Source organism: Aphis gossypii, unplaced genomic scaffold (assembly GCF_020184175.1).
Source record: "Aphis gossypii isolate Hap1 unplaced genomic scaffold, ASM2018417v2 Contig00529, whole genome shotgun sequence".
Lineage (NCBI taxonomy): Eukaryota > Metazoa > Arthropoda > Insecta > Hemiptera > Aphididae > Aphis > Aphis gossypii.
In genome coordinates, this window is record NW_026083143.1 from 19,725 (window position 1) to 46,248 (window position 26,524).

General features: G+C 33.5%; 2 protein-coding genes, 1 long non-coding RNA gene and 1 pseudogene across 3 annotated transcripts; 2 read left to right on the forward strand and 2 right to left on the reverse strand.

Annotated features, from left to right (window-relative positions):
- Positions 1–1,393: 1,393 nt before the first annotated feature.
- On the reverse strand, positions 1,394–7,882 carry LOC126554505 (uncharacterized; annotated as a pseudogene).
- On the forward strand, positions 2,810–4,368 carry LOC114124920 (uncharacterized). The gene is made up of 4 exons (XR_007606683.1): positions 2,810–3,241; positions 3,692–3,769; positions 3,864–3,941; positions 4,126–4,368. It is a non-coding gene; the product is annotated as an uncharacterized LOC114124920 (long non-coding RNA).
- An 11,827-nt stretch (positions 7,883–19,709) lies between the features above and the next one.
- Positions 19,710–22,454, forward strand: LOC126554503 (E3 SUMO-protein ligase ZBED1-like). Its single transcript, XM_050209575.1, has 3 exons — positions 19,710–20,388; positions 20,514–21,962; positions 22,023–22,454. The coding sequence occupies exons 2-3, from the start codon at positions 20,624–20,626 to the stop codon at positions 22,352–22,354; spliced, it is 1,671 nt and encodes a 556-aa protein (XP_050065532.1). The 5' UTR covers positions 19,710–20,388; positions 20,514–20,623; the 3' UTR covers positions 22,355–22,454.
- A 938-nt stretch (positions 22,455–23,392) lies between these two features.
- LOC126554507 (uncharacterized) lies at positions 23,393–26,354 on the reverse strand. The gene is made up of 3 exons (XM_050209576.1): positions 25,262–26,354; positions 24,713–25,073; positions 23,393–24,665 (listed from the first exon to the last, which is right to left on the reverse strand). The coding sequence occupies exons 1-3, from the start codon at positions 26,352–26,354 to the stop codon at positions 23,393–23,395; spliced, it is 2,727 nt and encodes a 908-aa protein (XP_050065533.1).
- Between the last annotated feature and the right edge of the window lie 170 nt (positions 26,355–26,524).

Consider the following 26,524-nt stretch of genomic DNA (forward strand, 5'->3'; position numbering starts at 1 on the left):
TAATAGTTTTTATTGTTTGTTTTATTGATCTTAATATAAAACATCGGCTTCTGTGGCCTTTTATTGTTTTATTAATTATTATTATTATATTGTAATACTGAATTCAATTAATAATATTATTATGTTAAAGTGTTTTAGTGCTAAACTATTTGGTAAGACCTTAGACGTTAAATTATGATTATAGTTTATTATTTTAAATTTTGGAAAATTATAATTAATAGTAGTTGTTATTATTACAAAATAAAAATCAGTCTACGTTATCTTTTAAACACAAGTGATAACGAACATTGGCCTCGTTTAAAATGGCGGCCAATGACTTCAATCAATTACACAGACGCTGTATCATAGTTAGCAATCTAGTTTATTCTATATATCTGTGTCTATGACAAATATGTGTCTACCACAAACGGAACATAATATGATAAAACGATAAAATCAATATCCAACATATCTTGGTAATCTATAAATAAATCTAGTATGGGCCGGTTGTTCGTAAATATCAGGACTTCCCGTGTTTTATTTATGAGTATAGATAATTAATAATACAATATTTTATACAATTTACTCAATAATTCCACTTTTACTTTTTTACTATTAGTATATTACTTTACTACATAGCTCGTGCCACAATCGCTGGATAGAATATTCAATTAGTAATTAGTTCCTATTAAAAATTTAAATACCCATATAAACTACACAACCTATAGAACTACAGCACAATTATAAAACATGACTAGGCCGGCCGCACACCAAAAGATCAAAACTGTGTTAGTCATCGTTAGTCATTTCTGTTTAGTCAACTAAAAACAATTTGTTTTTGTGTAGTGCACACTACTTAGACAAAAATCAGTAGACAAAATGTCATCTGATGAAGATGTTGCAATTTGCATGTGGTACACATTGAAAAATTTAGAAGCCAATATAAAAAAAAAAAAATTATGGATTCACCCGTTAAATAAAAAGCGTATCACTCACAATGTAATTTTATCTTTAATATGCGAACTGCGTTCTGACGAAAGTAAATTTAAAAACTATACCCGTATAAGCACTATTACATTTGATTTCATACTGAAAGAAATAGAAGGAGAAATAAGGAAAGAAGATACACATTTTAGAAAAAGTATTTCTCCTGAGGAAAGGCTTTTGGTTACACTGAGGTAAGAAATATCCAATTGTTTTTAATTGTTTTATAATTTTTTAATAGGTATAAAATAGTAATACTTTTTACAGTTAAGGTTAGTTATAATTATAGTTTGTTTATATTATTATTATTATATCTTAAAAATTTAAAATATATATATAAATTTAAATGAAATTTTATTGACTACCATGTGAAGACGAAGATAAATCCGAAGCAAAATCACCATAATAATTGATAACATTTTGGTTTTGATTAGTAGGTTGATATAAAGCCGGATGTACATTTATATATCGTCGGGATTGGTTCGGCTTGATATAAATTAATACTTTGCTCTCCAACTGGTGTTATAGGATATAAATTATTTATAGTGTCTTTTTGTTCATCAAGATAGCTGTTTAAAGTTGATAAAACTATATTTTTGAATTTTCTTTGATTTTATCATTAAGTTTTTTATAGTCTGGAATAAGGCTTTTAAAGAATAACAATTCTGGGGGTTCTTCAATTGGTGCTGGTTTATTAGTTCTTGATTTTAAAAATTCTATCATCGGTTCTGCTACCTTATCACTTGCTGTTGTTTTATATGGATTTTTACAATTTTACGTAAAGTCTGCTTTGGTTTTTTAAATGTTGGTTCAATAATGTCTTGTTCTCTCTCTACGACTGTATTATCTACTACGTTGTCTCCTGTATTGTCTACTACTATTGTATCATCTTCCCCAGACTCAACAATTTCTTCCAATTCATTAAAAACATCGTTATTAATGTTGCTACCCATCTTTTTGTGTTGCATCATGAAACCAGACAAAAAACTCATATTATCGAAAAGGTACCATTTTCTTTTTTTAGACCCAGCTGATCCAGATTTTTTATTTTTGAGTTCACGAAGTTCCCTAGCAAACGAATTGCGAAGACTTGTCCATTTATTTTTGCATACCGACACTATAAAAACAAATACAAATATTTAAAAAAAAAAAAAATCTCAAATCCTTTGTTACGATTTTTTTTTTATAAGCATTTAAAAATCAAATCTTGAATACGACCCATAACAATTATTGTATTAATTTGAACATTTATTTTTTAGTTTTTTGGCTTCTGGTGAACGCTTTCAACGCATTCATTATAATCTTAGATTAGGAGCTACCACTGCGGGTAAAATTGTTAATGATACATGCAGTGCAATATGGAAAATACTATCACCCAGTGGCGGCTATCCTATACTCAAGGTGTATCGACCGATACACCTTGTAATTGGGTGGGTGTTCATAGGCCATGGTAGGTATAGTGGGCAATGATCCTAAATGAGTAAGAAAATTATATTTAATATAACAACCGATGGCTAGTGGCTACCCCATACGGCCATACTGCATTCATAATGCAAGTAATTACTAATAAGATAGTAAGTAGTAAGTGCCCAACATTGAACAAGTTTAGTGAAATAATATTTGCGTGGTATACATTTATAATTTAGTAGATATAACAACATATGAACATAATATTGTTACATTTTTATTATTATATGGTCTGCACTCTGCAGCGACACCATAGATAAGACGTATAAATAACACGTATACTAATAAATAGCACACGACGAAATATTATATTAATTCGGGATTTTCAATAAAAACCTATTTTTATAAACAGAAATTTAATCAAATAATTTTTCCCCTACCAAATACGACTGTCACAACGGCCAACAATTATTGTCGATTAGTATAACAATAAATAATAATAGTTAGCTAGTGACCAGTAGACTATTGAGTATTGACTGAAAAAAAGTGTAATAATGTGTAATTCTTATAATATTATGTGATTCTATGTCGTACTGTCGTTATTCGTTAATTATATTCATTATAAGTACGATTGTACGAATAAGTACTTACTTCACAATTGGATTTAAAAACACCAAGTTATGTCTGATTATAATACTTCTATTTGTTTATGTGGTAAAAAGAAATTGAAACTTAACGAAACAAATTGGAAAAGACATCTAACCTCTTGTAGTGTTTCAAAATTAAAAAAATATAATATCGTGAACGATATTTCCAGTTTTTTTTACAAAAAAACATGAAATTTGTAAAGTGCAAGATTTGCCGATAAAAGGTAATTATAATAATAATAATAATAAAATAAAATAAGTAGGTACAGAAGAACATAGTTTTACGTCCACACGCCCTACCTAGTAGGTACTATTTTATTTTAAATTTGTATTGAAAGAGTAGAAAAAAATCTATGGGTAGTTATTGTAATAATTTAAGTTCTGTATTTATTTATAGTACCATCAACCTACCTATCACCTAATACAATTATGTATATATGTAGTATGTAAAATTGTACAATTTTACTTTCTCATTACATACACACTTAAGATGAATAATCTGGAATAGACTAGGTAATTCTTGATAAAAATAATTGTGAATTTTAATAAGTTGGTACCTTATTCTAATTATGGTAAGTGAATATACTAGTAGTAAATTTTAGTTCCTAATTTTATTAATTGTAAATAAACTATGCATATTTTATGCTAATAATAATGTAATAAAATATATATAGGTAATCCTAGTACACCAGCAACTTTTGTAAATTTAGCTGAATGTCCTATTGATTTGGATACTAATTTTACTAGTACAGGTAATTAATATATTTTTGAATTATTTAAATCATTTTTGTTTTATTTACAACTTAAAATAAATACTTATTTATTTATTTGTATTGTTATATACAGATAATTCTAGTACACCTGCAAGTTTTTTAAATTCAGCTGAATGTCCTATTGATTTGGATACTAATTTTACTAGTACAGGTAATTAATATATTTTTGAATTATTTAAATCATTTTTGTTTTATTTACAACTTAAAATAAATACTTATTTATTTATTTGTATTGTTATTTACAGATTTTTTACCAATATATAAAATTATGCTCATTAATAAAATAGATATTTTTTGTAGTTAAATTATATTTATCAGTATTTTTCAATTTTTAGGCATACTAATTGATAATGACCCAGATGGCTTCTGCATGTTGAGTAGACTACCTCCAGCATTCATCGATTTTCTTCTAATAAAAGGTCCAGCTCAACCAACTTATGAAGATATTTCTTCAAAAGAATTTCCTAAAGATAAAAGTGGCCGTTGTTTTCAAGTAGCTTGGTATTGGAAAAAATTACCAGAGAACACAATGATACGAAGAGATTGGTTAAGCTACTCAAAAATCAGAAACAAAGCGTTTTGCCATCATTGTATTTTATTTGGCAGAAAAGGCCAGAAGTGTTGGACACAGGAAGGTTTTTCAGCATGGTCTAGAGCTGTTTCCAGCATACAATAACACGAGTGTTCAGATCTACATATTGAAGCATCATTAAAATTTAAAATGAGATTGACAGCCTTGCCTATTTTACCATTACTTGAAGAAAAAAATAAACAAGAGAAAGCAATTAATAGAGAAATAGTTAAGGTACTTATTGATGCAACATTGTTTTTGAGTAGAAACGGTTTAGCATTTCGTGGACATCGAGAATCTTTAAGTAAACCAGGTAATCGTGGAAATTTTTTAAATCTTATTGACATTATGTCCAAATACTCTCCATGTCTTGCTTCTTACATCACTCAGTTAGAAATTTCTACAAAAAAACCTGAAGTTAATTTTTTGACAAAAAATCGTCAGAATCAACTAATTTCAAGTATTTCTAATAGTATAAAATCATTTATCAAAAATGAACTTTAACATTCAAAGTTCTTTAGTGTGTCAATTGATTCGACCTTTGATTATTCTAGAAGAGAACAAGTATCATTTGTTGTACGTTATCTTCAAATGAATGGGCAAATATGTGAGCGTTTACTTGCTTTAAGAGAATCATCCATAACTACTGGTATTCGATTATTTAAACTATTTGAAGAAATATGTTTATCTTTGTGCCTTGATTGGCAAAATTACTTAATAGGACAGTCCTATGACGGAGCACAGAATATGAGAGGCGAATATAATGGCTTACAGTCATTCATAAAAGAAAAGTGTCCTACTGCGACTTTTATCTGGTGTTCAGCTCATCGATTAAATCTTGTTGTAGCGAAGACAGTAGGATGCAGCTTAGATGCTGTTGACCTATTTGGCAATATGGAAACAGTATATAATTTCATTTGTAATAGTAAAAAAAGAGTCGCTTATTATGAAGAAGTGCAAATAATATATTCAGGGACAAAAAAATGTCTTCGTCTAAAACGCGTCAGTACAACTAGATGGATGTCACACGATAGAGCACTGCAAGCGGTTCTTGAGACCTATGACTCTGTTATAGATACATTGGATCATGTTAGAAAGACTGAACGTCCAGATGACCATTCTGTTGGGCATATGTGTGGATGTTTATTAGATTATTTATTATCAAAACGATTTTTGTATACTGCACTATGGTTTCAAAAATTATTCAATATTTTGGCACCACTGAATACATTATTACAAACATCAGACCTAGATTTATTAGCTGCTGTTAATAGCATAAACGAAACAAAAAAAATTTGCTTGAAACTAAGAAAAGATGATTCTATATTTTACCAATTAACAAAAGAAATAAATTCATTTATTGCAGACAAAAAAGATCTGGAATTTTCTGAATTTAAAATTGTACGCACAAGACGTAAGAAAAGGATGCCAGAAGAATTAAATAGCGATGAAAGTGTTGATGATCCACTAAATAACTTTAAAATAAAAACAGTTTTACATTCATTAGATACAACTTTAAACTATTTAGATCAATATTTCAACAATTCAGCTGTTGGCATATATAAAGACTTGTCACTTTTTTCCATTAAAAGAATGAATGAGATTGAAAATAATTCAGATGCAATGCCTGATGACGCATTTGTAGAATTTTGTAAGATTTACAATACATTTTTAAACATTGATATCTTGAAGAGCGAATATTTAAAATTTTGTAAAATTTACAAAATGTTTGAAGAAACAACAGCATTACCTAGATTGTTTCATAGAGATGTTCATAATTATGACAGTGTTGAATCAGACAGTAGTGAAGAAGAAATAGTTCTACCAACACGGAATCCAATAACTGCAATAAATGCATGTAGTATGAAAAACATGTACAAAATAGTCCACGACAACAATTTGGCTTCAGTATTTCCAATGCTACATACAGCTCTGAAAATCGCACTCATTCTCCCAGTTTCTAGTGCATCAACAGAGAGGGTTTTTTCAAAATTAAAATCATTAAGTCTAGATTAAGGACAACCATGACAGAAAATAGATTAGAAGATTTACTGTTAATCAGTTGTGAAAGAGATATTTCAGAAGTTATTGATCATGATAATATATTAAAAAGTTTTGCTGTAGAAAGTTCTGTACTAACTAAACATTTGCTGTGAATAAGTCAATTCATATATTATATTATTATTAAAAACTGACCATTTTGTTAGTTACATAAAATAAATATTGTATAAAATTGAAAATATTAAATTAAATTAAATTATATTATGTATTATGTATTTATATGTAGGTAGCATAAAAAATGAAAATTATTGATTTGGTACTAAATTGTATACAAGGGTGGGTGGGTGGTTGGGTAATTAAATTTGATACACCTTTATTTTGTTTGATAGCCGCCACTGCTATCACCACAGTTCATGCCTCTACCTTCGACTGATAATTGGTTGAAAATTGAAAGAGAATTTGAAGAATGCTGGAATTTTCCTAACAGCGTCGGCGCCATAGATGGTAAACATATTGCTATTCAATGTCCTCAAAATTCAGGATCAACTTATTTCAATTATAAAGGACACCACTCTATTGTTCTCCAAGCAGTAGTTGACGCATATGCAAAATTTATATTCATAGATGTAGGTGACTTCGGTCGGAACAGTGATTCAGGAATTTTAACAGAATCGAACTTTGGAAAATTATTAGAAAGTAATAAATTACATTTACCTCTACCGAAAAAAATTCATGATGATATTGAAGAGGAATTTCCATTTGTTTTCGTTGCGGATGAAGCGTATCCGCTGAAAAAAAAATTGATGAGGCCTTTTGCAAGAAAACAATTGACTAATTCGAAGCGAATTTATAACTATCGCCATTCACGTGCGAGAAGAATAGTAGAGTGTGCTTTTGGTATACTAACAAAACGATTTAACGTCTTTGAAAATAAAATGTTAGTTAATCCGGAGAAAGCTACAATTATAACTCAAGCTGCTTGTGTACTTCACAATTTAATCATGGACAAAGAACACAATTTAACTGATATTCATAATGAAATGGAAACAACCTCATCACGGTTATACCAAGAAGATATGAATAGACCTACAAATCGCAGACCAACAACAGCAGCCATCGAAATCCGTGAAAAGTTTATGAAGTATTTTAACTCAGAAATAGGATCAGTTCCATGGCAAAATGAATACATTGTTTAAAATATCTGAGATAAATTGGTTCATTGTATATAATAAATACTACTGCGTTTTTTTTTTAATTGTAAACATTTATAAATAACTATAAAATATTAAAAGTATATTTATGAAATTCTATTTTACTAGACACATTTGTGTTCATAAAAATTTGGATTTTTAAACTTCATACTTTCATAACTTATACAATAAGTAAAGTAGGTATATGATTATTATTAAACTAATATTATAATTTATATTATTATTAAAATTACCATCAACATTCATTTCTTTGCTAATTTCTTCCCATAACCTGTCTTGAACAATTCTATTGCTATGGTCCTTGTCATTAAATCATAAATGGATGGTCTTTTTCTCTACTAACCTAACTAATTTCTCCTTCACAAGTCATTATTTTATATTAGTTATAATATGTTATATTAGTTAGTGTAGGTTATAAAAAATAAATATTAAGAATTACTCGGAATGAATACGAAATACGAAATATCAAAAATACAAATTTCATTTCTTGTCTAGTTGTGACTATCGAAAAATGCGGACACTCCAGACAGTATCAGTCATGACTAATTGTGTTTAAAACAAAAACGTTTTGTTTTGACTATGTCTTATCGGTGTGCGTCTGCAACGTTATCTTCTGTGTTCTATTTTTAACAAAACTGTGTTAGACTGACTAATACTGTTTAAAGCAGTTTTGCTCTTTTGGTGTGCGGCCGGCCTTAGATAATATAATAAGAAGTACAATCGTACTTCGATTTACTTATTCTAACTTTAGATTTAAAAATATTAAAAATTAAAATGCTTTGTGGCTACGTGTTCCTCGTAACTATTATATCCAAACGTTTCGTTGCATTTAAATATACACATATAAAAAAAAAAAGACAAGGGCCCAGGCAGCGATTACCACTACGATAACCACTACTTAGAAGGTGTAGGAATATTATCATTAAACGAAACTTGCAAGGCATATGCTACCCGGGATATTCTGATTCCGCATAGGGTAGAAAATGAAGAGGAATACTAACATCATTTTTCTAACATCATCACAAAATGTTGGTTATACTGGTGTCAATAATGAAATTATATCAATTTTAGAAAAATTAGGCGAGAGAAATATTATAGTATAATATCAATCTTAAACAGTTTAGCCGAGGAGTTACATGGATCAGCGAGAAAAATATTTCCTAAACGAAGCGTAGTAACACGGTTTAATGATGATCTCTGGAAAGCTGATTTAATAGACATGCAACCACATTCTAGACAAAATAATGATTTTAAATTCATATTAATTACTATAGATACATTTACCAAGTATGTGTGGGTAGAAGCACTAAAAAATAAAACAGCAAAGGAGTGTACAAAAGGTATAATAAAAATATAAAAAAAAAAATCAACCAATATTATTACAAACAGATAACGGAACAGAATTTTACAATAATGAATTTCAAAGTATAATGAAAAAGTATCATATTAGACATTACTCAACATATAGCAGTATAAAGGCTGGTATGGTTGAACGCGTATTAAGAACAATAAAAAATAAAATTTACAAATATTTTACATCAACAGTTTCATGGAATTGGATAAATTCAATTTTTAAATTAGTATATAATTATAATAATACAAAACATTCAACAATAAAATGTTCACCACACGAAGCTCGGATCAACCCGGCTACAATAAAAAGAAATACATTACAAATTAATACATCAAATAAATTTAAATTTAAAATTAATGACAAAGTAAGAATATCTAAGTATAAACATTATTTCACTTAAATTATACACCAAATTGGACAACAAAAGTGTTCACTATTGTTGCCACGGCGCATCGTTATCGTTATTATGCGATATGCATAATAACACGGCGGCGACTAGTCTGTATCTCTCTCCCTTTTCTTCGTCCCCAACCATTACTCGTTAGGTATTTATATTATATTATTACTTGAATTAAGTTATCATTAGTGTTATCGTTGTCACTTGTCGTAATAATTGTTTTGTTTTAATGTCATGTGTTCAATATTTTTGTTGTGATTATGCGGCCAACGCCCTTTTGTTATCAATTTTGTTTTATATAGATATATGTCCGATATACAATACGTTATAGTCTTTTTCTTTTGAATAAGTATCGTTAATTTTTTTTTATTAAAATATGTATGTTTATGCTTAATTGTGCCATTGAAGCAATACGAATTGTCTTCGTTAATCTCGTTGCCACTGCGGCATATATATATATCACTATTTTGTATCGACCAAGTCATTGCGAAAAGAAACGGTCATTTGTTATCAAAATAAATTATACACCGTGCCAATATTCACGTGAGTTGTTTTATTTGTCTGGTTGTATTAATACCGTGTATTGGTCTACAGTAACTCGTCATTGAGACTTGAGACAACGTTGGCCGATACTAGTCAATTGCCCGAGATTGGGATTGGTGCTACATTGAGTGCGTAAGACCGCCAGCACCCACGGGGGTGTGTGAGAGGCCGCCAAGGTCTTCAAGTCTGTCAGCTGTCGGTGGTCTCGTGAAGTCATCATCCACATCGCTCATCATCATCGTAATTTTAAGTTTAGAGATTAAGTATTGCCCAAGCTGTGTGAGCTCGGTGGTCATTGCACCAAACTGATTCCGACCACCGAGACATCCCACCCATTATAAATAAACTCATCTTGCTCATTACCGTGTATAAATTCAACTTCCTTGGTCCCTTAATTGTAAGTTATTTTGGTCTCCTCTTATCTACGACGTCGTTCTTGTGTCTTGTGTTGCCTACCTCATCAGTCTCAGGATTCGAACATTTGGTTACCTATGTCAAACATACCAGGCGTTATCGCCGCAGCGTGCAAGCCCATAGGGCAACACTATTTCTAAAATTTTAAATACAGATCCATTAACTTATCAGCTAAAAGATAGTTCAAATAGTTTAATATTGGCTATTTTTATACACAAGAATTAAAAAAAAAACATTTTTTCCCGACACCTTTCTCATTGAACGTATTATAAAATAAAATAAAAACAAATTATATGTTAAATGGTTAGGTTTTGACAACAATCATAATTCGTGGATTGATGTAAACGATACTTTCAAATAGAAAATAAACAAATTTATAATCTAACGAAATATATCAATCAATATTTATTATTTAGATTTTATAAATCATCTTATTATGATAATGTTTGAATCTAATTCTTTTTTATGTTAATTTAGTTTTTAATTGATTACCGAATGTTATAATTGAATTAAATTCGTTAATCTTTTTACTACTATATCCCTACTAATCTGCCAATCGATATAAAACTTTGCGTTATCATGCTTCAAAATACAACAACCTTTGTCTAAAATAAAATAGAGTTCTCTCAGATTTTCAATATCGAGTTCTAACAGAATTGGCCGTGGCAGTTTTGGTTGTATTTTTTTAGTGAGGCAACTTAGGTACCATCCCCCCCTTCATAACAAAAATTAAATTTCTTAATAATGGAATTTAAAAACATAAAAATAATTATTTAGTTTTGTCTTCAGATAAATTATCAGCTAGTGAACTAAGAGACTGACATAAAACGAAATGTGTCAATAAATTTTATATTAAATTTATCTTGAATAGTTTTACTAAATGATATATATATTTTTGATGAATTATGTATTACATGAATATCATTTTCATTACAACCAAGTTCACGAACAATGAAATTACTGTCATAGACTAAGTTATGAAAGTATATCGGAATAAATGAAACTTTAGTTAATTCAAAATTACAATTTGAACAAACAGCTGATCTAAAACGTCCTGTAAAATGATTATGATCTCTTACTTTAACCCAATTATCGTTTTTATATGATTTGAAGCATTCACATAATATAGGATTTTGAAATTTATGCTCTTCATCAACAGTTAATTTGTCCATCTGTTTATTTATCTTATAAAGATTATACACTTTTGAACCTATATTTATCATTGTCTATGAAATGTTTTGCTGCATTACGGTTTCTATAAACATAAAGTTTTGTTGGAATTTTATATTTTTTTATTAAATATTTAGGTATAATGTCATAGTCTATTTTTACGTAAAATGCATAACTCATAGGTTTATGTTTATGAGTTATCAATGTCTTAGTTTTAATGTCTTGGTTGTTTATTATAGGTTTTAAATAACATTCGAAATCAGAATAAATTACTATAGGTATTCGTTGAGATCTTTTAAAAATTTAAAATAATAGTATCGTCATCACCGTTATCAAACATTACAGGTCTTCCAAGTTTATGTTTTCCACAATTTTTTTTATGTTTTTTTAACCCATTAATACCCCATAGTTTGAATTTACAAGGAATATTACTAAAAACTGTAAAACATCTTTTACATATAATTAATTTAGATTTATGTTTCGTCTTTTGTCTACGAATAAGTCTACAAAAATCATTAATAAAACAATAATGTGGCGTTATACCATTATTAATTAAAAGCAGATCGAAATGGTTTTTATTTTCCACATTATTCATATATAATGGGAAAACAACATTTTTATTATCTAAACTTAAAACATTAACTGATACATTATTTAAACGTTCGAATGATTTAATTTGTTTAACCGGTGTCGGAAAATCGATACAATGAAAATTTATTACACTTTTTTTTCAAGTATTTTAAAATATTGATTACTAAATTTAGTTTTATCTGAACGAGTATTATATTTTGTTAAAATTGCATATTTGAAACATTTGTTATCATTATTTTTTACAGTTATAACAGCTTTCTTATTCCTTATACAGTCTGGTAAAATTATATTAGTAGATCCGGTTAAGAGGCCGTCACACTAGGAAAAAATCAACCGTAAAACATGGTTTTTTGATTCCCATAGAACTTAAGTCTCATTAGTCGTAGAAACATGATTTTTGTACCAAATTAAATGTGAGAAGCTGTACTAAAAACTGTTGGAACAAATTTTTGAAATTTGTTTTCAAACTGATTTTATTTATATTTGAAATTTATTTAAATTTTTAAATTTTTAAAAAATTATATTAAATCAGCAAATTGAGATATCAAAATTCTGTTCCAACAGTTTTTAGTACAACTTCTCACGTTTAATTTGGTACCAAAATCATGTGTCACTAATGAGACTTGAGTACTATTGGAATCAAAAAACCATGTTTTTTGTAAAAAAGTTATGATTTTACGGCCGTCGTATGCTGCTATCGAAACTACAGCGGCACTGTTACGTACGTTGCGCCAGCCCGGCCCATTTTGAAATATTGGAAAATTTTTGCACCAATATTTAGCATGAATTTGCATGACTAAAATTAGAATTTGCATGATACTGGTTTAACGGTTAAATCCAAAATTTGATGAGCCGGGCTGGCACAACGTTTCGCTAGCCCGGCCCAATCGAAAAAATATAGATATCGAATAAATAAATATACCAAGATTTAGCACGCTATTCGCATGAATTTGCACGACAATTTTTTATGGTTAAAAAACCGTTTACGTGTTTTTGCCGTTGCGCCAACCCGGCCCATTATAGAAATTTCGCGAATTTTGAGATTTTGACTATTCCAATATTTAGCACGCCATTCGCATGAATTTGCACGGCATTTTTTTAATACTAAAAACCCGTTTTTCTTACCTGCCGTTGCGCCAGCATGGCCTACAGTGGAAATTTTGCGATTTTTGGGATACAAATTAAAATGTCCTGAGCACTGTAAACAGTCATATCATTTTTTTGTTCACCAAATCAGAAATTTGTAATATTGTCATAAATTTGTATATTATTTTAAAATAAAGATAATGTTGATATTGTTATTTATATTGCCCATGTATAAAGCAGTCATCACTCAAGTCAATCCCTGCTATCTTTAACGACTGCCCTTGCGACTTATTCATGGTCATTACAAAACATACTTACCTTGATAGGGAACTGCAGTCTTTTAAATTAAATAGTATGTTATTAATATATTGGTATTTATTGTCTATTGTCTATTGTACATACACAAGATGTCAAGATATATTTTATTATTGTACAGTAATATTAGTATTTTACTAGTTATAATTAATCTATATTATGGTCCACCGTCCACGGCATAATGAAACGCGTTTTCACTTTCTATTCACGGAACCTGTGGCCTGCGCGTATAAAATAAACCATCACTCGTATTGTCGTATGTAAAGTTTTCTTCAAAATAAAACTTTTTTAAGATTTTATAATTTTATATATTTATTTTGAATATTATAATTTATAAATGTCATTTATATCTTTATGCATATTCCAATAGTTTTTAGAGCCCTACTCATAGTATTGTGTATTCATAACTATAGATAAAAACATAAATTTAATTTATTTAATTTGCTTCTTACATGATTAAATAATAAATTTAAAATGTTCATAATAATTTCTCTATAAACTTGTAACATATTATTTTGCATTTGTATATACTAATAATACGCTATTTGATTATGTTGATGATTGGAATAATATTATATTATTTCGATTGTGTTCTAAATATAAAACGGTTGTTTTGTTAGTAAAATTATATTTAGATATCACTTAATATTCTATCATCTATAAAACTTGTTTTTAAATGAATGATCATTTGTAATTTGTCGATAAGGCTGAGTACAAGTGATTTTCATAAACTAAAACATTATTTTTTCATCACCGTGATTTAAAATTGTTTTAAACTAAAATAGTATTTGGTTTGATAATACTAATTATTCTTTTTAAATTTTATTATTAAACTTATATCTAATAATTATTATCAAACATGGTTGGACGAAAATGTAGTATTCCGCCTACAACTGTGGTCGACGCTGTTATATCTTTTAGAGATGATATAGTGTGTATAGACGAAAAAGGTGATATGAGTGAGTATGCAAGTCAATAATACATTTTTTTTTAGTGAACTATAATAACACCTCTATTATCTATTATTCAATAAAACCATTATTTGCCATTTCATTATTCAATTCATCGATAGGTATTAGGTAGGTATCATAGGCAAAACTACGTGTCAAGCCAGTCAGGCCATGGCCTGACCTAATAGGTAGGTACTGACTAAAAATTTGTATATATTATATATTTTAATAATTATTTAGGCCTTATAATTAATAATATATTTATACATGGAAAATTATACATTTGTGCGTTTTATATAATATAGTATATAGGTATAATTGGCATAAATGAGGATTATAATACAACATTATAATAAAAGGATTTTTCAAAAAGTCGGGAAGGTGGGATACATAACGTTATTTAATTTTTATCTGTGAGCAACAGTATATAACTGCTTACAAAAACGATTCTGAATGAAGCTCGGTGGATAGCATTATATTGTCAACAATCTATAATTTGTTAAATTTAATAGTAAAATAAATAAAGGCTGTGGCAAATGGAATGGGATGGGAGCAAGACAGGGCGCTGGACTCACGGACTAATACCTAAGGTTGACGCGTGGTACAACAGGAAGTGGGGTCAGACAGGCTTCCACATCACTCAGTTTTTGTCGGGACATGGGTGCTTTAATGAATACCTCCTGAGATTTAAAAAGAGGAACGATGCGAGGTGCATGTATTGTGACAATCATGTGGATGACGTGGAACATACTTTCAAGTGTGATAGGTGGTGGCGAGAAAGGCGTTACGCGGAAGAAGAGCTCGGTGTGGAAATTTCTACAAGAAATTTGGCGCAATCTATGTTACAGTCCAAGAGGAAGTGGGTCGCAGCGGCCAAGTTCATTAAAACTGTACTTAAGAAGAAGGAGGAGGACGAAAGACCTAACGCTACAACCTTGATCGCTTCGCGTACCTTGAGCCTTAAAATACCGTCATAGAATAGGTTCCACAGGGCGGGACCGAGGACCGATCCCTGCGGGACACCACACGTGACGGGCAGACACAAGTCCTCGTTCACCACCAGGCTTCTGGCGCACATGTACGACCTTAGGACTCGGGTTAGGTATGCTGGGACCGCACATCTGCGAAGCGTCTTGTCGATGAGACTCCAGTGTGCCGAGTTGAATGCGTTTTTGACATCCAGCGTCACCAGCACACACAAATCCCTATTCCGCACCGGGCCGCACGCAGCTCTTCTAGCTGCACTTAGAACTTCTTCTATCGCGTTCGTGGTCGATTTAGCTCGTCTAAAGCCATACTGTGCGTCGCTTATAGCTCCAACCCCGGACACGTGCTCTTCCAACCTGTTGAGCAAGACCCTCTCGAACACCTTTCCGGCCCCGTCTAGAAGGCTAATCGGACGGAAGCTGAACGGAAAATCACGAGGTCTGCCCTGGCCCTTGTGCAGCAATACCAGGTTCGCCCTTTTCCACCTAAGGGGGAAGTTACCACCGGTGAGACAGGCATTGTAGCAGTTGACAAACTCCCCCGGGAAGCGCTTGAAGGCCAATCGAATTATCTCGTTGGGCACCCGATCAGGTCCCGGCGCTTTGCCCGACGGCAACCTGGCGACCGCCCGCCCCACTTCGTCCGTGGTGACGAGTGGTACTAGCGGAGTGACATCAGAAATGTCGGCAAGGACCGCCAACTCCTCGTTGAACAAAGGGATGCTGTCCCAGTCCGTGGGAGGTGGCGACGGGAATAGTCCGCGAGCAACGTTGGCAGCCGTGTCCCGGTCTAAGGCCGGAGCTCGACGACCGAGCCTTTTGGTCACTTACCTATATGGTACGCCCCAAGGGTCGTTGTCCACGGGGAGGCAGAGTTTCTTCCAACTATCATCTTGATAGCTTTCCTGATAGCGCGTTTGAGGTCAGACCTGGCTTTGCAGTACGCTTCGCGTTCTGCTTCTCGTGAGTTCGACGGCTATCTGCGTCCAGCGCGCTGATATCTCCTGCGGGCAGCGATGGCAGCCTTCCGCAGTTCAGCGATTTTGCCGCTCCACTAGTGGACGACAATCTTTCCCCTCACTCCAGCCCTACGCGGCATCGACGCGTCGCAAGCCTTGGAGAGCAATACGTAAAGCCTATCAGCGTGTACGTCCGTGGCGCTGTTTGGTGGCAGCGGGGGTGGTGCGCCCACCACCTCCCAGTACGCAGATAGCGCCTCGGGGCAGAGCTTCTTCAGCGACCAGCCGAGCGAAGAATTGCCACCAGTACCGCTAGAGGGCTGACGACTTCCCGGGGCAGCTATAGCGAACGCGATGTAGTGGTGATCGCTAGTCGAGTACGTGTCCTCGAGGACGGACCATGTGGTGGCCAGGTAGAGTTCTTACCATCGTGACGTCTATCACCGACTCCGCATTGACTCGACTGTACGTCGGCCTGGAGTCAATGTTGCAGAACACCAAGCCAAGTGCCGACGCAAAGTCTGAGAGCAAAGACCCTCTAGCGTCCTCAGTTGCCGAGCCCCATTCCGCAGATTGAGCGTTGAAGTCGCCGGCAACGACGAGATCGGCCCGATCCCAGGGATGAAGACAAACGGACGCCTCTAAACCGCTTAGGAAAGCGTCGAACTCCGGTAAGGTACAGTTGGTAGTGTAGTAGGAACTGTAAAACAAAGTGCCTCTGACAATCGCCCACACAAAGCCGATACCGGCACCGTGGTCGTCAATGGCCAGATCGCCCGCGACTAAGATGGCGCACTTTCCGCCCGAGCTAGATACCCACCGCTCCGTATCCGACACCCTGCGGAGGTAGTCGGAGATTAGGGCCACACTGACGTCGCGTTCGACCATTGTTTGCGACAACAACTGTTGTGCGACCCAACAGTGGTTGAGATTGACCTGTATAACCCGCAAAGCCGTGCGAGAGGATGAGCTCCTGGAGCTCGAGTTTGAAGCTAGAACAATGATTTTGACGACAATTTCACACCAGCCGCACCCACGAGTTTTGCAAACTCCTGTGCAGCTGCTAGAGTAGCACAGCAACTAATCGCCTTATGCCCGTCCTCGCCACACCGTCTGCAGCACAACGTCCTGTCGGGACCACTACAGTAACTGGCCATGTGGCCGAAGGCCAAGCATCTGAAGCACCTAGATTTAGATTTCTCGCTGCACATGAATTGCGTCCCGAAATCCCTTTTCCACACGAATTGCGTCCCAACCATATTTAACAATCCTCCACTTCATCTGGTTTTAAGAATGGGAGACCAAAAAAATATTTTAAAAAAATGCTGATATCTGAATTTTTTTTGTATTCTTGACTTAAACCAACCGTTTGAATTTTCCTCCACCAACTTTGACCTAAATGAAACCTGCATCCTTTCATTTGAACTGATGGCCATACGATTAATAAAGATGAGTGGATTGCTTTTTCAAAATCGGCAAATATTATTTTAGGTGAAAAATTGATATTATTTTTTAGAAATTCAGATTTTAGATGTGAAAATGCTTTTATATAAGTATCTAAATTTTTATTAGGAAGTAAAAAAAATACTAGTGGTATATAATTATTATTTTTCAAGCCATGGACTGTAAAAAATTGTGTAAACAGTTTTGGGCAACTTTTAAAAGTTCCATCCACAAATATTGTATCAACTTCACTTAAAAAATTTAAATTAGTAATAGTTGAAAAAATTATTATATTATTTTCGTTGTCATTCACTAATAAAAAATTGTCATCTCTGTTTGTCTGTATATTTTCATTCAATAAAACATTGTGTAAATCAGGTAAATTGTCTGGAAGTTTTGGAATTGTAGATGACCGAGCGTGGTGTATATTATTACGAATTAAGGTTAAATCATAAGTTGTCAGTGTTGGAATGTCTTTTGATAAAGTTCCATGAATAAGTTTTGATGGTTTATCATAAAGTTCTTCTACAGCCTTTCGCTTTAAATTATTGCTCAACTGTTGTCTATTAAATACTTCAACAGAATCTTTAATATGATTATGATCATTTGCACGTTCGATAATCTCATTTTCATTATTTAATTTAATGTATGACTTGTAACGAACACAACACTACCGCTAGTAGTATTTGATACACGACATAACAAACAGTTCACGCCTAATTGTTACAACAGAGAGCGCGCGAGGGCAAGAGTTTTAACGATAGCCGAATTACTTAATCCAAAAGAAGTGATTAACATATTTTAATCGGCTATAATAAATTCTAGAAATCATGTAACATTAGTTTATTTGCTCTCATGTCATTATTATATCGAATAATCAAAACAGTATCGGTAAAAATGGTAGAAAACACGAAGTGCGCCCTGACACTTCTGTCGCGCACATGTTCTACCGAAAAATGATATAAGACGCACCGTATCGGTACCAAATTTACCTTCCCGACACGCTCTGACCGTGTCTAGTACCTGGCTACTGCAGCTCTCGGTCTCCAATCGGCCTCCTAACCGACGGCTATTGGACGGCTAGAAGCAGTCGGCCGACTAGCCACGTGCCAGAGTGTGTCTTCCGCCGCGCCGTTAGAAATTGTCCGCCGCGCCGCAATCGCCGCCGTTATCGTATCCGTTGTCATACGTATAACTATACATATATATACGTGTTTTCCGCCGCTGCGATATCACCCGCATTGTTCGATCTAATAGAGTTGGCGGTATTTTCGGTATACCGGTGAGTCACCGGTATTTTGATCTACCGGTATTTGTAAATACCGGCTTTTTACAGTTACCGGTATACCGGTCTTTCGGTATTTACCGTTTGATCGGTATTTATCGTTTGATCGGTATTTATCGTTTGATCGGTATTTGCCGCATATACCAAATATTCTATATAATATATGAAATGATTCAAATGTACCTACAGTATTTACCGAATATAGTCGAGCCACTGATAGAGCGCTTCTGGGCGGCGAACAAAATTCGTCCGTTCTCGCGCATTCGACACTGTCGCCGCTGGCCGCTCTGCCACCGCCTGTCTATTTTTATGCGCGAAAGAGTAGCGCTCTCTCAGTGGCCCGAGCCCGAGTATAGACAGTAAAGTACAACTGTTGTCATTTTAAATTAATCGGGAATTCCGAATTTCCTCAAAAACATCCGTTATCGCGATAGCGCGCTTATGTTCTAGGAATAGAGCGACCAACTCCACCACAGATCAGTGCACCACCCGCGAACTACACCAGTCATACTTATATTATAAACATATTATTATGTAATAATAAATATATATACTTATGAGATACCGTAACCTGGTGCGTTTAGTGTTAGTGTCTACTGTTTACTGTTTTACTGTTTTAGTCATTTGACTTGTGTTGTAATTATTAAGACATTAAGTACCCTCGGTACTTACGAATGTATTAAATAGATAGTGTGCGTAAGTTCATTTGAATCACTTTTTCACGTTGGTGATTGCTGTATGCGGTGTGAATGCATGGATTGAGTGGTTTCTAGACTCCAGTTTTTGTATAGTAAGAATGTAATAATAATAATAATAATTATTATTATTTACTATTATGCGTGTAACACGTTATATACTGTAGTAGTGTAGTCTGTAAGGTTACAAATAAAGAATAATTTTCTAATTTTATTTAAATTTATTTATACGATATAGTCAATATACTCTATCAAAATGAGGACCAAATCCAAAATTTGGAATTACTTTGAAAAGTATCCATCTGAAGGCCTTTGCATTGAATGTGGTGAAAAAAAAAATAGTAAAGGTGGAAATACTAGCAATTTAAAATCGCATTTGCGTTATAAGCATCCAAATTTATACTTGGAATACATAAACATTGATGGGTAAGTGTTATTTTTTTTTTTTAAATAATATTTTATGTTAAGTCTTAAATAGATTTCAATTTTGTAATAAGTAATTAATACTTTGTTTTTAAAGAAATAGTACTATAACATCAACAGCTGATACTGAAGAAGTTTTGGATGAATGTGTTGATGGTCATTCGACTTTGAGTAATATAAATTGTGATAAACCAAATAATGAAGGTAGATTATAATATTATTACGTTACTATTTATAAGTTATCAGCTGGGATGGAGTTAACTTCACCAACACTGGATATTTTACAGTATTATTAATAAGTCATTAATCAAACATTTTTAACTTTGCAGAAACTAACATAAAAAGAAAAATTGGAACTTTGAAACAAAGCAAATTAAAAGTGATTTCTCCTTTAGACAAAAAAACAGTTGAAAAATATAAACATGCTATAGGTATTTGGATGTGCACTGATATGCAGCCTTATAATTCAGTGGAAAGAAAAGGATTCAAACATTTACTATCAGTCTTATGCCCAAACTTTGAATTACCCAGCAGGAAATACTTTTCTGACCATAAGATTCCTCAAATGTATGAAATTGTAAGAAATTGTTTGAAGGAAAAATTAAAACAAGTATCATACATTTCACTGACAACTGATTGCTGGACATCAATAAATGGATATCCTTTCATAGGATTAACGGCTCATACTATTAATAATGATTGGATAATTGAAAGTTTTTGTTTGGCGTGTACTGCTTTGAATGTTGATCACAACAATGTAAACATTAAAAATAAGATAAAACAAATTTTAATTGACTGGGAAATTGATGAATCTAAAATTGCCGGAATAACAACAGATTGTGGAAGTAACATTTTGAAAGCTGTGGAAAGTTTATCGTTTAACCACATACCTTGTTTTGGGCATGTTTTAAACACTGGTGTAACCAATGCATTTGCTTTACCACCTGTTAAGTTATGCTCTGAAAATGCTGTGAAAGTGAGATCAGTTTTTCATTACAGTCCTAAAATGAAACGTTCTTTGTTAAATGCCCAGATTAATCTAAATCTTCCACCTTTAGTAGTTCCATCTTCATGTGAAACTCGTTGGTGGTCTTTACTTCCATGTTTAAACTTTATAAAAACACAGCATGAAGTATTGCGTACAATATTAACCACTCCTAAACACCAAAAGATTTTACCTACCTTTAACCACTTACAATTAATTGAACGTTTGTTATGTATTTTGAATCCATTAAAACAACTGGGGGAAGCTATGGCTTCAGAAAAAAATGTAACAATATCTTCATTATGGCCCATATATCAACAGTTAAAATTACAATTTCATAAGCAGACAAATGAAAGTCATTCACAAAATGTGTCTATTAATGAAGCAACTGAAAATAATTCAGCTCCCTTGTTTCCTGAATCGCAAGAAAGTATATCCCATAATCAACCAACAGTAGAAGAAACTTCAGACTTCTTTTCTCAGATAAATGATGAATCCACAGAAGATTGTGAAGAGGAAATTTTAAGTCAAACATTAATTCAAGCATTAAACCATGTTGAACAATTGGTGTCTGATGCTATATTTAATAAACTTTCTAAACGTTTCAATGAAAATATTAGAACCAAACAATTGATACAACTAACATCATTTTTGGATCCTCGCTATAAATCTTGTTTAACTAGTTATGAGTTTTATATGGTTAAGCAACGACTCGTCGCAGAAATGGAACTTAATGGAATAAAATCTGTCGACCCAAGTTCATCACCACCATTGAAAAAAAAAAGTTATTCAGGTAAGGTTGACAGTTTCTTTATGTAGTAAAAATTAATAATTACTTCTTTATCATTCATAGGTATAGCTTCATTTTTAAGTACAAGTTTACCCTCCAATTCTGCTTCAAATTGTGAGAATATTTTTGAAGCTGAGATTGAAAAATTCAACCAAATGCCCAAGGTAGATTTGGATACAGATCCTCTTAACTGGTGGAAAATATTTAATTCAGAGTTTCCAAACTTATCTCGGTTAGCAAAAAAGTATCTATGTATTCAAGGTACTAGTGTACCAAGTGAAAGGTTGTTTAGCTACGGAGGAAATGTTATTACAAACAAACGGTCCTTGCTGTCTGAAGCCCATGCTGAACAATTAATATTTTTATCGAAAAATTCCAATTTTTTGGTAAATTGATTATACATATTATGTTTTTAATTTAACAAAATTTAATCAATCTAATTATTATTAATTATATATATTATTAAACTGTTTGTAGAAAGTTATACAAAAAAGAACAGAGGATATTAATATTATTTGGTTTTTAATTTTTAAATAAATACATTTTGTTTTAATAAAAAAAATCTCATATAAAGAAATTACAAATTTTGAGTTTAGACTGTTTTTATTGTTTACAATTTATGAAACACTTTTTAGTTTTAATCCTTATTGACTATTGTCTTTAATATGTTTCTGGAAAACATATAAAATGATATGCAAACTATTTTGTGGGTTGTAGTCTTGTACTCTTTTAACCAATATAGGTATTTTATTTCATATTTATAATGATCCTGGAGCTCCTCAAAATGAAAAACTACACTAATTACTAAACAATGAGAATGGGACTAAATGCTCCTTAACTCCACCTGCTCATCTTAAATTATGTTGTCTGGTTATAATATAAATCATAGCAGACACAATTGGACTTATAATATTTTATATAATATAATATAAACGTGCACGTACACGGGAACGGTCCAGTGGAAACCCGCCTTTATTTTGTATAATTTTATCTTAAAAAATAATTGCAGTACAAGCGGTATATACCGAGCGACCGGTATTTACCGTGCAAGCGGTATTTATTGATACATACTGACATACCGGTACACCGTTAAAAACCGGTATGTAAACACATACCGAATACCGGTGGGCAAATTTCACATACCGCCAACTCTACGATCTAATATCGCCGCCGTAATATATATATATATACATACTAGCAGACCCGGCGAACTCCGTTTCGCCACCAGATTCGTTTTATGTAACATTTCGTTTGGTGATTAAAAGATAAAGAAAAAAAAATTTTTTTTGTTATATATTTGAAAAGGAAAATATTTATTTCATTTCACAACAGTAATAAATTCATTTCAATTACCTACTAAAATGAAGTGTTATTTAATTGTTTCATTGTAGTGCTCTTTGGTAAACCACATTTTTTGTTTTTTTGGTCTGACGTTAACACAAACAAAGCGGATGGTTCCCAACTCGTGAACACGCAACGTATAACTGTCCATGTGAAAAACAATGATTTTCCAAATTTATCCCGCAAACACTAAGCGATTGGCCTTGCGACTTATTAATTGTCATTGCGAACGCAAGGCGAACTGGGAATTGCAATCGTTTGAAGTCAAACGGAAGATCAGTCGGAATCATTGGTATTCGAGGAATACATACATTTTCACCTGCGTACTTTCCGTTAATAATGGTTGCCTCAATTAAATTCGGCATAAGTCTCTTTACCGAAAGTCGAGTACCGTTGCAAAGTCGCGGTGGATTCAAATTACGCAGTATCAAAATAACTGTACCAACTTTCAGTTGCAAGTTATGTGGTGGAAATCCTGGTATCTCCAGAGAGTTCAAAAACTCCGTTGGATAATTTACTACATCATCGGGATTTGTTATTGAATCAACGGATTTGTATGTCACCAAATCGCCAGCAATTTTTGATTGAATGGTGAAATTCAGTGCGTGGACATCATTATTCTTTGCTGCAAGAATTGCTCGTTGACTTAACCAAGCATAATTCTTATAATTCTCACTAATGTTTGGGAAAACATTTTCAATAAGAACTAATTGAGTGTCTACAAATCGGCAAAAGTCGTTGGTAAGAGTAATTAATCCAGATGTCGCATCAACTGGGACTTTTCCATTTCCAAGATCTAACAATTGTTTGGAAAATTGTGCAGCACTTTGATCATTTTGAAGTTGAACTCTCATATTAGTGGTTAGCGATAATGTTTTTACGTTATTCCATAAAGGTGATGCCTTTAGGCAAGCATTCAATTCATCTGCAGGCGTTCCACGGGGAACTACTGGCAACGTCTGCCTGAAATCGCCTGCCAACAATATCATCAAGCCGCCAAAGATGTTGTTATTTCTCCGAAGATCCTTCAGTGTGAAGTTAAGTGCTTCAAGTGATTTCTTATGTGCCATTGTGCACTCATCCCAAACAATAAGCTTGCATTGCATTAACAATTTTCCCATTGCACTGGATCGGGAAATATTGCACGTTGGAGTATCAATTGTGTTTAAATTGAGTGGCAACTTAAGCGCAGAATGTGCAGTACGACCGCCATCTAGAAGAGTCGCCAAAATTCCAGATGATGCTAACGCCAAAGCTATGTCACATCTTGATCGAATAGTGGCCAAAATCAATGAAATGACAAATGTTTTCCCTGTTCCTCCAGGTGCATCCAGGAAGAATAGACCACCAGTATTTTGTCCACCGCTTGCATTAATGTTTTGTATACTTGTTTTTGCTGTTCATTCAGCAACGGAACATTATTTCTAACGAATTCCTGCAATGTATCAACATTGTATTGCAGCTCTCGATTTAATTCTTGGTTGAATGCATCGTGCATCGATCGATTTGGCGCAATCATTCCTACTTCAATCAGTAGCTTGTTTGCAATAGTCAAGCATTGATCCTCAATCAGAATCAATCCTTCATTGTAGATTTCATCGGTTATTTGGATGTCAGGATTATTCGTTTGAATACGCAAGCGATGCAAGATATCTTCACATATGGCGTCTTTGTATTTGTTCCATAACTGAATTGGTTGTGAAGGAAAACATGTGGTGATGATAATTGCGAACAGCGTTCGTATTTGGTACGCATTTGATGAAACAACTGAATCTGCAAGTGTTAAATCCCAATGAGAATCGTTCTCCAGCAAACCCAATAGTTGACATGCTTCTCGATATTTTGGCATTGGTGGCCATTCACAGTTTTCAAATGCGCAAATGATTTCGGTCCACGTACATTTACTAACAGCAGTCGCAAATAAAAACATTCATCGTTTCTAGGATGAACAGTGTACATACGACCTAGTGCATCAGTTGAAAACACCTGTGGCCAGTCTGGAACTGGGGTTCCTTGTTTGCGACGTTGGAATTTCTTTGTTGATTGATTCCAAGTGTAATACTTGGGCATTTCAACGTACATCAGCGTCGCTGCGAATGGATCTGCTTCACACATTGCAAAGAAGCTAGTCAATGTTGTCGATGGTGGTCTCTCAGCTCGTTGTGCCGCATTAGCCTCAGTGAAGTAAACTCTTTGGCCATTTTCCAAATGCACTGCTAAATGTACAAATGTGGGATATCTTTCATGAATTTGAAATGACAATAATCGCCACAGTGCTTCATTAGTACTGACGTATCTGCCCATTTGGAAGTTGCTGATTTCGTCATTCACATTGTCCGACGCAATACCAAACACAGCCATGTCGCTGCCTTTTGTGACGTACTTGCACAAATATTTGATTGATTTGGCCGAATGACAACTCTCAACGTTTGCATGTGTTTCGAAAATTCGTGATAGCAGCGGGCAATATGGTACAATGAATTCATTTCCGATCTCAATCTCTTGATTTTGAACTTTAACTTTGATAGTTCGACCGTTATCTTCTTTTGAACGCCGACGATAAACTGGATATCCATCGTTCCCTGTGACTGTTTCAGCAACTAACGGTCGCGGATATCGTTTTGTGCACTTTCCATCAGCCATGCAAGGCGATAATGGATTTAATGCACCGCACGGTCCATGCACCATCTGTGTCGTCACAATGTCGTGTAGACGGGGATCAGTGACTGGATCAGGAATTTCAGCTGATATGATGTCATCCACTTCATTTGAATGTAATTTGTTCAGCAACCAAATTAGGATATGAGCATGCGGTAGTCCACGCTTCTGCCATTCCACCGAGTACATATAACAACGTGTGTCACCAAAAACTCGATACTTAGTAAGCACATCCATCATAACCTTGAGTTTTTGCTGAAATACTCTGGCGATTATGTCATGGCGATCTTGCGGTTTTTGACCCGGTTCCAACTCGTGTTCAATTTCCGTCCACTTCGGATTGCATGTGACCGTAATAAATAAATCCGGAGTTCCATAATTTCGCACGTACGTCATAGCGTCTTGAGCGTATTCGTGCATGTGGCGTGGGCTTCCGATATAAGTTGATGGGAGAATCGTCAGTCGTCCAATATTCTGAACATCACCATCTGAATGAATAGCATCACGCAAGTGTATATAGTCCTCAGATCGTAGCTTTGGCTGATTGAATCTCAATCAAGAAAAAT